The 13476-nt window shown below is 47.2% G+C and overlaps 1 protein-coding gene across 2 annotated transcripts in view; it reads left to right on the top strand.

Moving 5' to 3' along the window:
• The window catches only part of MX2 (MX dynamin like GTPase 2), a 49812-nt gene that overhangs the window by 29105 nt on the left and 7231 nt on the right, over positions 1 to 13476 (top strand). For both annotated transcript variants that reach the window (XM_075542274.1, XM_075542273.1), the window contains exons 8-13: positions 3038 to 3116; positions 5643 to 5765; positions 6023 to 6164; positions 8537 to 8695; positions 9332 to 9408; positions 11261 to 11536. In XM_075542274.1, coding sequence (XP_075398389.1) covers positions 3038 to 3116; positions 5643 to 5765; positions 6023 to 6164; positions 8537 to 8695; positions 9332 to 9408; positions 11261 to 11536 — 856 coding nt within the window. The remainder of the gene's footprint in view (positions 1 to 3037; positions 3117 to 5642; positions 5766 to 6022; positions 6165 to 8536; positions 8696 to 9331; positions 9409 to 11260; positions 11537 to 13476) is intronic.

Below are 13476 nucleotides of genomic sequence, written 5' to 3'. Positions count from 1 at the left end.
CTCAATATTCAATTGCTCTTGTATATAAAGCTCTTTCTTATACACATATGAATGCCCATGAATTCATTTCTCTAGTCCCTCCAGACTAACACAATGGTGTACATATTGTTCTTCACCAACGACATAAATCAAAGCATCTATTCTTCTCCAGTCTCCTTGGTTCATGGTCTTGCTGTCACATACAGATGAGGTGACTGAAGACACCACAGCTTAGGTAGGCGCACCTTGGCTTCTAAGTGCTATCTTTGCTCTACACCACTACTGCAGAGCCGCAGAGAGTTAACATTAAAATCTGAGTACGAGTTTACTAGGGCTTCAGTGAAAAAATGCCACCAAGTGGGTGGTTTTAAACAATGGCAAGCTACAAGCATTGCCTCACAGTTCTTGAGACCAGTAGTCGGAATTAAGGGCATCAACAGGACCATCGCCCTCGTTGAAGACTCTAGAGGAAGATCCTTTCTTATCTCTCTTGGCTTCTGGTTGCCCCAGGTGTTCTTGGCTTGTGGGTGCATCTTCACAATGACTGTCCTCATCCTGTGTGTCTGCATATCCTCTCTTTTATAAGTGCCCCATACAGACTGGATGAGGACCCACCCTGATCCAGTATGATCTCATGTTAACTAACAGTATCTTCAATGACTTCTGTCCAAATCCAGTCGGGTTCATAGGTACCATGGTCAGGACACCACGTATTACTTTAAGGGACACAATTCAACCCATAACAGATGATTAAATCATTAACCATGTGTACAGGGCTTAGAATGGTACTTGGCACTTCTTAAGTATCATAGAAACATTGGTTATAATGAGTAAAATACTTGTGTCTGTATGTAGCATTGGATCCCCTGAGTGTGGGCTGGCTTAGCAATGAGCAGCTGTGCCATGCATCATCTCAAGCCTCTGTAGTCCAGCTACTGAGGCTGAAACATGCTACGTGATGCCAAGTATCAATACGGTGACTTTTCAGGAGTGGGGGGAGGGCACCGGATTGCCTGAGGAGGGGGAACCAGCCCAGGGTAGAAATGAAGCAGGTCACCACCCCTCTGCTGCCAGGAATTAGCAGCTGGGTTTCTCACATAATAACCAGCTCCTGATGAGGGGTGGTGGTGGGGCGGGGGAGCAAAAACAAAGTGACCTCACCTGTTGTCATTGGTGTCAGGTGCTAGCTAGTTAGTTCTGACTCGTTGTGGCCCTAGTACAGCAGGATGAAATGCTGTCCGTCCTGTGCTTGAGCCATTGTGACAATCCCCTTCATTGCGAGTCTTCCTCATTTTCACTGCCCCTCCACTTTACCAAGCATCGTGCCCTTCTCCAGAGATGGGTTTCTTCTGACAACATGTCCAAAGGTCATGAGACAAAGTCTCGGCATCGCTGCCGAGTATACTTCTTCTGAGACAGATTTGTTTGTTCTTTTGGCAGTCCATGAGATGTTCAATACTCTTTCCCAACACCAAAGTTCAGACGCATCTATTTTTATTTGGTCTTTGTGTTAGTCTGGATAGACTAGAGAAACAAACTTATAGACACTCATATATGCGTGTAAGAAAGAGCTTTATATAATGAATAATTGTATATTAAGAAAATATCTCAGCCCAGTCCAGTTTAAGTTCGTAAATCTGATATTAGCCCATATGTCTGATACTAATTTATAAAATCCTCTTCAGACTCATGCAACACATGCAATGATGTTGAATGCAGGAAGATCACAGGCCAATGAGTGGAAAGTCTTATGGATCCAGCGGTGGTAGAAGCATCTCAGTCCTGGTATGGGTCTCCACATGGCTCCTCCAGCTTCAGGGCTCTGGCTTTATTAGTGTAGGTCCATGTGGCTTGTCAACAGGAATGTCTCTGAGAGAGAGAGAGAGAGGCCTCCAGGGAGCTATTAATTCCATCAACAAGCTGTGACCTGATTGACAAGCTAAAACCCGCCCCTTCACTCTTAATAGTCTCAAGTTAACAACAGATTATATAGCTACCACGGTCTTATTTATTCAATGTTCAACTTTCACACACACACGAGGCAATTGAAAATACCATGGGCTGGGTCAGGCCCACCTTAGTCCTCCAAGTAACACCCTTGCTTTTCAACAGTTTACAGAGGCCTTGTGCAGCAGGTGTACCTCTTGCAGTTTCATGAGCATGATTGAGGATCTGAGCAAAATCCTTGACGACTGCTCTCTTTTCTCCATTTATCATGTTGTTACTTATTGTTCCAGTTGTGGGGATTTGGATTTTCTATACATTGAGTTGTAATCCATACTGAAGCTTGCAGTCCTTGGTCTTCACCAGCAAGTGCTTCAAGTCCTCCTCACTTTTAGCAAACAAGTTGTGTCATCTGCAAACCACAGGTTGTTAATAAGCCTTCCTCCAATCCCGATGCCACAATCTTCTTCACATAATCCAGTTTCTCTGAGGAGCCATCTGTATCGCTCAGCATATAGACTGAATACATATGGTGAGAGGATACAATCGTGACGCACACCCTTCCTGATTTTAAACCGTGCAGTTTTCCCTTGTACCATTTGCATCATTGCCTCTTGATCTAAGTACAAGCTCCTCATGAGCACAATGAAGTGTTCTGGAATTCCCATCCTTCTCCAGGTGATCCACAATTTGTTATGATCCACATAGTAGAATGAATGCCTTGGCATAGTCAATAGTACACAAGTAAACATCTTTCTTGTCATTTCTGCTTTCAGCCAAGATCCATCTGACTTCAGCAATGATAGCCCTCATTCTGAATCCTTTTCTGAATCTGACCTGAACTTCTGGCAGCTCCCTGTCAATTCACTGTTGACTGATCTTCAGCAAAGTTTTATTTGCATGTGATATCAATGATATTGGTCTATAATTGACACATTCTGTTGGGTTGCCTTTCTTTGGAATGGGTACAAATATGGGTCTCTTCCAGCTAGTCGGCCAAGTAACTGTCTTCCGATTTTCTTGGCATACACATTCACTTATAAAGCCCAGTACTGGAACACAGTGGGACAGCATGGCACTGAACTCATGCATGCTCTCTCCTTCCCTATTTCAGAGTTCTGCTGGATGAAGGCAAGGCCACGGTGCCCCATCTGGCCGAGAAACTGACCAGTGAACTCATCGCACACATCAATGTGAGCATTGGGTTGGGTGGTGAGCTGTCAAAATTGCAGTTACCAAGGCATTCGCTAACCAAACTCTAAAAGTCACCTTCCTCATGGCCACAGGCCATCCCTCGAACTCCTAAAGTGGGAAAGCAACAACTACCTGCCCAGTGGGGACACAGAAGTCGAGCGAGCCTGTCAGTGCAGGAGAAGAAAGACAGGGAGGGCAGGACGGTTAGTGGCCATTGAGCTGTGTGAAGGGGAAGCACCTCTGAGTTCACACATCATCCTTTTTTTCAGTAGGTGATGCACGCTTAGCGGTGTCCAAAGAAACAAGCAACGCCATCCTCCTAGGCTCAGAATGACAAGAAATAGAGTGTTCCATGTTTACTGCTTTTCAAAAATGGGCCACATATCCAAATCTCTTATAATGCCGTTCAATCCCAGAGTCTTAATGCATAAGCATTGACACTGCATGCTTACTGGGCACCCCAGTATGTCGGCGCTTGCATGAACCTTAGAAAACAAGGGGGAGCAGCTTGTGAGGATATTGTTTTCACCCTGAGAGCAGAGCAGTGATGCCTGTGAGGGCAGGCAACACCTGCTCAAAGATCAGTCAGTTGGAAGGGGCCAGTGGGCCTCAAGCTCCCATGCACACTAGAGTCCCCTGGGATGCTTTTCAAACCCAGGTCCCCAGGCCTCCCCTTGCCCCACAGAGTTTCTGACCCAATGGCTGGGTGATGCCTAGAAACCCCCTGAAGCAGCACCGATTCTAGTCAAACCCCTCACTTTGCAGACTAGGGCTCTGAAAAAAATATACCTTCCTCCTACCCCCTATGGGAGCCTTGGTGGTGTCGTTGGGCTACTAACCACCAAGCCAGCAGTTCGAAACCACCAGCCACTCCACAGGAGAACAACGGTGCTTTCTACTCCCATGAAGAGTTACAGCCTCTGAATCCCACAGGGGAAGTTCTATCCTGTCATACAGGGTCGCTATGAGCCAACATCGACTTGACATCAGTGTTTGTACGGCCCATGTTGTTGAGTCGATTCCGACAGCTGGCCACCTGTATGCAGCATCAAACTGTGCTCCATGGGTTTTCGGTTTGTGGATGTGGGGAAACAGATTGCCAGGGCTTTCTTCCGAACCACCTCTAGTTGGGTCTCAACCACCAATGCTTTCACTTATTTAAATTAAAAAAATTATTTTATTGGGGGCTCTTACAGATATAACAATCCATGAACCAATAGTATCAAGCAAGCTTGTACATATGTTGCCATCGTCATTTTCAAAACATTCTCTTTCTACTTGAGCCCTTGGTATCAGCTCCTCTTTGTTCCCTCCTTCCCCCTCCCTCCTATCCTCATGAATCCTTGATAAATTATACATATATTTATATATCTATTCATATATTACACTGTCCACTGTATCCCTTCACTCACGTTTCTGTTATTCGTCCCCCTGGGGCGGGGGGTGGCAAGGTTATACATCCATGATTGCTATCAACCACCACCAACACTTTAGTACAGGGGTGGGAAATGTCCGGCCCGCAGGCCGTGGGAGGCCCGCAATATCACCAAGACCAGCTACTATCACACGACTCAGCTGTCACATTAGCAGTAAGTGAAACAGATGTTTGACCAGTCTGACCCTTGAGTGATGTTATAACTATCCAATGACCCTCGGCAGACACAGAGGTTCTCCAGCCCTGTTTTAGTCGCTTCACCATTTGGACTGCCTTGATGGCAGTGGCTTGGTTGGGGGTACTGGTTACCCATTGGGCTGCTAGCCACAAGGTCAGAAGTTCAAAACCACCAGCTGTTCCACAGGAGAAAGTTCTTCTAAAGAGTTAGAGTCTCAGAAACCCACAGGGGAAGTTCTACCCTGTCCTTATAGGGTCACTGTGAGTCAGCATGGACTCAATGGCAGTGAGTCCATTTGCGTTAATGCACACTACACACAGCATGGCATCCGGTAATTGGCTGCTGTTCTCTTTCTCAGATGTTCACTTGTAGATAGTGGATGTTGTGATTTACTGTTCAAAACACTACAGTGTTTTATAATGAAAACTGAAGGGGGAAAGAAGGTCTCTGAGTGAAACCAGAACCGATTCACAATGGAGTCGTCAGCATGGAACCTGTCCTAATTCGGGGACTCTGTGTAGATAACACATCATTGTTGCATTCAGCTGCTGACAGAAAAGTCAGATGGCCCAGTCCACCCCAAGGGGCATGGGAAGAAAGACCTGGTGATGTAATCCCCCAGCCCCACCCCCACCCCCCACAAAAAATCAACGTTGAGCACAGTTCTACTCTGACACACCTGGTGTCTCTGAAGTTGAAGTTAAACCAAACAACTGGTTCATCCTCTTTGCATTACCAAATTTCCAAACATACCCTGCTACATGGAAAGCCTTCTTTGGGTCTTCAAACAGGTCTCTCTCTGATCAAGTGTCACACAAGAATGGAAATTCTGATCCCCTTAAATGGTTTGAAACAAGCTCCCACCCATATTCCTAGGGCCTTTTCCTGAATGTTTGCTTTCATTTGTCCCAGAAATCTCTCCCATTATTAGAGAAGCAAATCAAGGATCTCCACCAGGGGGCGACAGAAGAGCTGCGGCAGTATGGCACGGACATCCCGAGCATGGAAACGGATAAGATGTTCTTTCTGATTGAGGTAAGGATTTCCCGAATGAAACTTGGACACAGTCACTCACTTCTCCGTCACCAAACCGCATTAGATGGCTGAGTTCTTCCCTGGTGGCCTGGCAGGTCCTCAAGTGGGCCCCGCTCAACCCCACCCTGAGGATGGAGATGGGAAGATCCTTACTGGGCCCCTTGCAGGCTCTGCCTGTTAACAGTGCCAAGGCTGACCCAGGATTCACACTAACCCTGCAGGCCAAACAGATTGATGATGCTTTATCCCATTTTCAGAAAATTAAGGAATTCAATCAAAACATCGATAAGCTCCTGGAAGGAGAAGAAGTTGTCAAAGACAATGAGTCGCGGTTATACAACAAAATCAGAAAGGAGTTTAGAAACTGGGAACTCATCCTTTTAGCCAACACCGAAAAAGGTCAGTCGGACAAGACTCCCCTAACTGGCAAGTCCTACTTACCCACACTGGAAACGACTTCCGGCTCATATAGCATGTGTGCAATGAGTCACGTCTAGCCTGTGGCCCCCTGAGAACCCCAACTGCTTCCACTCACAGAGAACCTCCACCCTGGAGCTCTGCCCTTACCCACTCTACACAACACCAATGGTGTGGTGAAATCCATGGGAAATTGTTCAGTTGAGTTAACTAAAGGAGGCCTTGTGTTTGGGTGGACTAGAGAAACAAATTCATAGATACTCATATGTGTCTAAGAAAGCTTTATATAAAGAGTGATTGTACATTAAGTAAAAATCCCAGTTCAGGTCAAGTCTATAAGTCCGATATTAGCCCATATGTCTGATATCAATCTATACAGTCCTCTTCAGACTCACGAAACACATGCAATGATGCCGAATGCAGGAAAATCGCAGGCCAGTGGGTGGGAAGTCTTGTGGATCCAGTGGTGTTGTGAGCATCTCAGCACTGGCAGGGGTCTCCATGTGGCTCCTCCAGCTCCCAGGCTTTCGCTGTCATCAGCCTGTCTCCATGGGGCTTGTCAATAAGAATGTCTCCCAGGGACTGAGCGTGTGTCCCACCTGTAATGAGTTATTTATCTCCTTAGCGCCTCCAAATGAGGCCATCAAGCTGGGATTGACAGGTGAACTCCACCCCTTCATTCATAAGTCTCAAATTGACAGCAGATTATGTAATTATCACAGCGCTGGTGGCGTCGTGGTTATCTGTCGCAGTTAGAAACCACCAGCGGCTCCACAGGAGCAAGACAGGGCTTTCTAGTCCCCCAAAGAGTGACAGTCTGAGAAATCCACAGGTCAGTTCTACCTCGTCCTGTAGGGTCGCTATGAGTTGGAATCCACTCGATGGCAGTGAGAAGATGAGAGAGATTACTCAGTAATCTTACTTACTAAGTAAGTACGAGTACGTCCCCCAATGACCATGAAGTCCATGCAAGCCTCTGGTTTTCCAGCAGGCAAAGCTCAAAAACAATTTTCCAGCCACTACTGATTCGAAGAGCTGTCATATAGCTAAAGTGTCATTCTCTTGTGCACAGACCCTCTGCTTGTCCTTCTGCAAGAACAGGACCTCCTGATGATATGTCCCACGTACAGGAGACGAATCACACCAACAGATTTGATTGTCCATCTCACGGTCATAGTCAGTCTTCCCCTCCAGCATCCTAATTCAAAGGTCTTCGTATTCACTGTGCAGTTTTCTCTTATATCTTCTTGCTGCTGTTGTTAGACGCCCTTGGCTGCTTTCCTTCTCACAGTGGCCCTGTGACTGCAAGACGAAGCCTGTATATTACACCACTGAAAACGCATGGCTTGGGTTAGCTTCACCTTAGTTTTCAAAGTGGCATATTTTCCTTTTAACATTTGCCAGCAGCAAAAACAAACAAACAAACAAACAAACAGAGCCCTGTTCAGCAGATTGCTCCAATGGAACGCATCCATTGATTTCTTGACTGCTGTTTCCATGGGCGCTGGTTGGTTGTGGATCCAAGGAAAATGAAATCCTTGACAACTTCCATCTTTGCTCCATTTATCCTGATGCTACCTATCGATCCAGTTTGTGAGAAATTTTTCCCCTTACATTGAGTACAGTTTCCATACTGAAAACTATGGTCTTTGAACTTCTTCTCGAAGTGCTTCAAGTGCTCCTCACGTTCAGCAAGCAAGGTCGTGTCAGCTCCATAGCGCAGGTTGTTCATAAGCCTTCCTCCAATCCGGAGGCTGCGTCCTTCTTCGTATAATCCAGATTTGGGGGTTATATTCTCAGCAGGTAGACCGAATAAGGATGGTGAGACAGCCCTGATGCACACCTTTCCTGGTTTTAAACCACAGAATGTCTTCGTGGCTGGTCAAATGCCTGCCTCTTGGCAGGGGGACAGGCAGTGCTCGGTTCTGTTGCGCAGAGGATCGATATGAGCCAGAACCAAGCTGATGGCACTTGACGACAGCATTTTCAAAGTATAACTTCTTTATCACCCGTCAAGAAGCTCCCTTTGGAAACACTGCCGAAGGGCACAATGGGCCAGGATGACTTTTAAAGAATGTCTGTCTTCGAACAGAGTGCAGCAAATGGTTGATGGGCCCAGCTGCTGACTGAAAGGTTAGCAGGTGAAGTTCACCCAGAGGCACCTCAGAAGAAAGGCCTGGTGCTCCCCTTCCAAAAAACATAACCACCGAAAGCCCCGTGGGTCACAGCTCTACTCCGACACACATGTGGGCGCCCTGGGTTGGGGGTCAACTCAATGGCAAAACAGGAAACGATCTCTTTCAAAGGCTGTGGTATTATTAGACTTCACTGTGTTGGTCTGTTTTATGTTGTAGTTAAAAAAATAATTCATGAAGAAGTCTCAAAATATGACAAGCAGTACCGGGGCAAAGAGCTTCTTGGATTTGTCAACTACAAGACGTTTGAGACTATTGTGCAGCAGTACATCCAACAGCTGATCGAGCCAGCCCTGGACACACTCCAGAATGTCATTGGTGAGAGGCCTTCAAGCGTCAACCCCAGATGGTCCCTAGAGCTCGGGGTCTCGAGGGGAGAGGGAACACTTCAGTGAGCAAGTACAGCTTGCAGATGTTGACCTCTTCCCTGTTGTGCGGGATGGCTACTCAATGGGGTCCTGAGACCAGCAGCACCCACCTCTCCTGGGAGCTGGTGAGGCATACAGCCTCTGACCTGCTGAATTAGCACTTCCCGGGGATGTGAATGTCCCTGGAAGGCTGGGACGCTCTGAGCTGGAGTGTTGTACTAGCTTCCACTACGGCCTCTAAACACAGGAGGAAACACTGCTCAGCGATGAGTTTCCCTCCGGTTCAAGGGTAGGAGGAAGAGGGTCCAGTGAGCTTTAACTGTTTCGTCCACAACCCTCAAAGCTACTGCACGAGGAAGGGGCAGGGGGTGACCCTGCAAAGGGCAGGGAGCTCTAGGATGAACTCAGGGCCGGGTGGTGATTGTGGGCTTCTCTCTCCCTGGGATTATGTCTCGCTCCCACCACTCCTTTCTTGGTCTCCATCTGAGACCTGAGCCCTGGGATGGGGGCCCATGTAGCAGGATGCCTCCTCCCTGAGCCTTTATCCCACTTCCCTCCTGCTTGATTTCATTCTTTCTTTGGCCAGAGATCGTCTGCCAGGCTTTCACCAATTTGGCCAAAAGTAATTTTCATGAATTTCCAAACCTGCATCAAACAGCCCAGGTAAGCACACGCACGGGTCACCTGACTGTCGCCAGCTTCCTTCCGCATCGGCCTCTGTAAGGTGTTGGGCAGTGACTGGGGTCCAATACTATGAGGCCAGGGCTCCACCTGTGGCTTCACTGGGCTGACGGCTCCAGGACCACCCACCCATCTCTCTTTCCCTCCCTGGGAGAAAGCAGAGAAGGTGCAGGACCTCATCATCTTTGGGCCTGACTTCATGCAGCAGGATGGGTGTCAGCTGGCCTGGCAGCGGTGATCGGAAAGAGGGTGGTACTGAATGACTGGTGAGAGACCCTAGTTGGGGCAAATAGTTAACACACTCGGCTGTTAGCTGCAAGGTTGGCATCCTCCCATAGACACCGCGGAAGAAAGACCTGGAGATCTACTTCTGAAAATCCTGCGGAGCACAGTTCTACTCTGATGCGCCAGGACAAGTCAGAGGCAACTCTATGGCAACTAGAATGACGGGTTGGGTTTTGCATCATGAAGGACAACATTGTCCTTAAGTAGTCTTCCAATTAGCACTCCCCCACCCAGAACTCCCCGGGTAAGAACTGCACTCCTGCCCAGGCAGAGGCTGGTGGGTTAAATCTCACTCCACAGTCTGGGTTCCTAGAGCTGCGGTTGCCAAGCCCCATAGATGGAGAGGCTTCTAACTCTAGACGCTTATCAATTCTCACTGGTGTGGAGGACAGAAGTTCATGTCCAGGGGCAGTGGCCCTGTCCTCTCTGGGGGCTCTCTCTAAGCCAATGGTTCTCAACCTGTGGGTCATGAGCCCTTTGGGGCGGGGTGAGGGTCAAGCGACCCTTTCACAGGGGTCACCCGATTCATAAGAGTAGCAAAATGACAGTGACAAAGTAGCAACAAAAATAATTATATGGTTGGGGGAGTCACCACAACATGAGGAACTGCATCCTTGTTGTCTCTCTCAGCCTCTGGTAACCCCAGGTGTTTTTTGCCTTGTAGATGCGCCTTAAGGTGGCTGGCTGGCTCCCATTTCTTCTTTTATAAGGCCGTCACTCATGTGGGATTAGAGCACCCCCATGCCAGTCTGGCCTCATCTTAACTGAGGACAGCCACAAAGTTCCTACTTCCAAGCAAGGTCTCACAAGTGCTACAGGCTAGGACTCCAACCTATCTTTTTGGCAGACACAATTCAGCCCTCAACAGGGTCTTCTGCCTATTGTTGCTGCCTACGTGCCAGGAGAAAAATGGAAGAATAAACAGCATTTGTGAAGGTGTACAGCCCCCACCCCCTCAAACCTTCAATTTACAGAAGTCTGTTTAAAAATCTAAAGCCAAGAAATGACTCTTCTAACTCTCTCTCGGGACTGGGGGAAGGTGGGAGGGGGGTATTTCTGGGAAATGAATGTCCCCAGTTCTCCTCTCACTGTGCTCATTGGTTCTAGAACCATTCCTGAGCACTTGGATTCACACTGAGGAGAGACAAGAGTGCTCCTTCCATGTAGGGACCTGGGGTTCGCTTCCCAGCCAGTGCACATGGGCACAAGCAAGCATTCACCTGTCAGGGGAGCACTGCCTGTGGCAGCACAGGGCGCAGTGGGGCTTCCTGACCCAGGAGGAGCAGGACAGTGATGTGCGGCTGAGGAGGGTGGGGCAGAGAGAGAAAGAGGGTGGGGGAGTGAGGAGGCAGGTGAGACAGGAAAACAATCAAACTGAAGAGGACAGCTGGAAAGTGTGGAGTGGGGACTTTCTTAAAATCACTGTTTAGGCTCCAGGTTTTTGGGGCTGAGATTATTTTTTAACATGCCATGTGGCGCAACCATACTTTTAAAGTGTTGGGGTCTACGGGGAAGGAAAGTGGGCTATCTCCCTCTCTTTTCCAACCAGAACCTGATCGAAACTGTCAAACTGCAACAAGCTCAGTCAGCAGAAAACATGGTCCAGCTTCAGTTCAGGATGGAGCAGCTGGTGTTTTGTCAAGATCAGATTTACAGCAAGGTTCTGAAGAAAGCCCGTGTGGAAATGTTCCAGCTCCTGGACGGCCAGCCACAGCAACTGCAGCTGAGAAATCCAAATTCTGTTGGCATTTGTGCAAAGGATTCTCCAACGTCTTCAAATTCCTCGATCACTGAAATTGGTGTGCACCTGAATGCATATTTCATGGTGAGTGCTTAGAGGCAGAATTAGCACACACACACCCCCCCAATATTTGGCAAGTAAATACTGGGGTCTTCCTACTGAGAGGAGCTTAACTGAAGCAAAAAAGTAAGGATCACCACTCGATAGTAAGTCTTGCTCTATGTGCTGTCCTACAAACCCAACCCCCTGCCATCAAGGTGGTCTGGACTCTTAGAACGCTGTGGGTTTCCCAGACTGCCTCTCTTTACGGGATTAGAAATCCTCATCTTTCTCCTTGGGAGCAACTGGTAGCTTTGAACTGCTGTCCTTGTAGTTGGCAACTACAAGCCCACTATGACACCTCCTATATTATTTCCTTAATTTTATAGTAATTCTATGAAGGGGTGAAGAATTGGGGTGGGGGGACACATCTCACCACCTCCAGCTATACAAGGGAGGAGAAGAATCCAACTCCACATCTGCTTACGGACAATGTCCATGTGGCCAACGTCAGACATGCCTTTACTCTCCGGCTTTTTAAAAAAATCATTTTGTTGGGGGCTCTTATCACAATACATACATACATGTTTCAAGCACATTTGTATATTTGTTGCCATCATCATTTTCAAAACATTTTCTTTTACTTGAACCCTTGGCATCAGCTCCTCATTTTTCCCCTCCCACCCCCACCTGCCCTCCTTCATAAACCCTTGATAATTTATAATTTTTTTTTCCATGTCTTACACTGACCAGTATCTCCCTTCACCCACTTTTCTGTTGTCCATCCTCCCTAGGGAAGGGAGTTATATGTAGATCATTGTGATCGGTTCCCCCTCTCTCCTCCCACCTTCCCCTTACCCTCTGGGTATCACTACTCTTATTATTGGTCCTGAGGGATTTGTCTGTCCTAGATTCCCTGTGTTTCCAGCTCTTATCTATAGTAGTGTACATGCTCTGGTCTAACCAGATTTGTAAGGTAAAATTGGGGTCATGATAGTGGGGGGAGGAAGCATTAAAGAACTAGAGGGAATCTGTATGTTTCATTGGTGCTATACTCACCCTGACTGGCTCATCTCTTCCTTGTGACCCTTCTTTAAGGGGAAGTCCAATTGTCAACTTATGGGATTTGGGTCTCCATTCTGCACTCCTCCTCATTCACATTGATATGATTTTTTTGTTCTGGGTCTTTGATGCCTAAAACCTGATCCCATCGACACCTCATGATCACACAGGCTGGTGTGCTTCTTGCATGTGGGCTTTGTTGCTTCTCACTCTCCAACTTCTTTATCCTCTTCTGACACCCACTGTCCCTCCCACAGTATTCCCCTATTCTGTTGGGTCTGACACTCCACTGCAATGGCCACAGAACTCAGCCACGATGCATTATTGTTTGGGAATTTAACAAGTTACCATAAGTCAGCATCAGAAAACATTAAGTATGTGAGATGAAGTCTTGCCATCTCTGTCTCCAGGGCGCATCCTGTGCACTTCTTCCAGGACAGCTCTGTGTGTTCTTTGGTCACTCCATGGTACTTTCAATATTCTTCATCAACACTGTAATTCAAATGCATCAATTCCACAGGCCTCAATAGTTAGATTTATTTCTGGGTATACTTGACCTGCCAATTCCAAAAATATGGTACCAGCTTTCCCCCACTAGCTCTAGTTTTGGGATCTAGAACATATGCTATATGCCACTCTTCACTCTGCTCACCCATAAAAAAATCAGGCTAATTTAATATGGGCATGCACGCTGAAATAGAGGACATGCACGCTGCGATAGAGGACGTGCATGCTGGCTAGCTTTATTTAAAGTAGTTTGTGTTGTACTAAATATTTAGATCAAGTTACGCTGTACTTGATGTCCTTTGATCCAAAGATCTATTTGAAAAGTGCAAGTTATATGAACTTCCCTGAGGATCACTTCACCTTAATTATGAACTGAATGGCAAGTAGTTCTAGCTTGTTACCTTAAAAATAGGTCT

This window comes from Tenrec ecaudatus, chromosome 2 (assembly GCF_050624435.1).
Source record: "Tenrec ecaudatus isolate mTenEca1 chromosome 2, mTenEca1.hap1, whole genome shotgun sequence".
NCBI lineage: Eukaryota > Metazoa > Chordata > Mammalia > Afrosoricida > Tenrecidae > Tenrec > Tenrec ecaudatus.
Note: the sequence above shows the minus strand (reverse complement) of the source record. Positions and strands in the feature narration are given on the sequence as shown.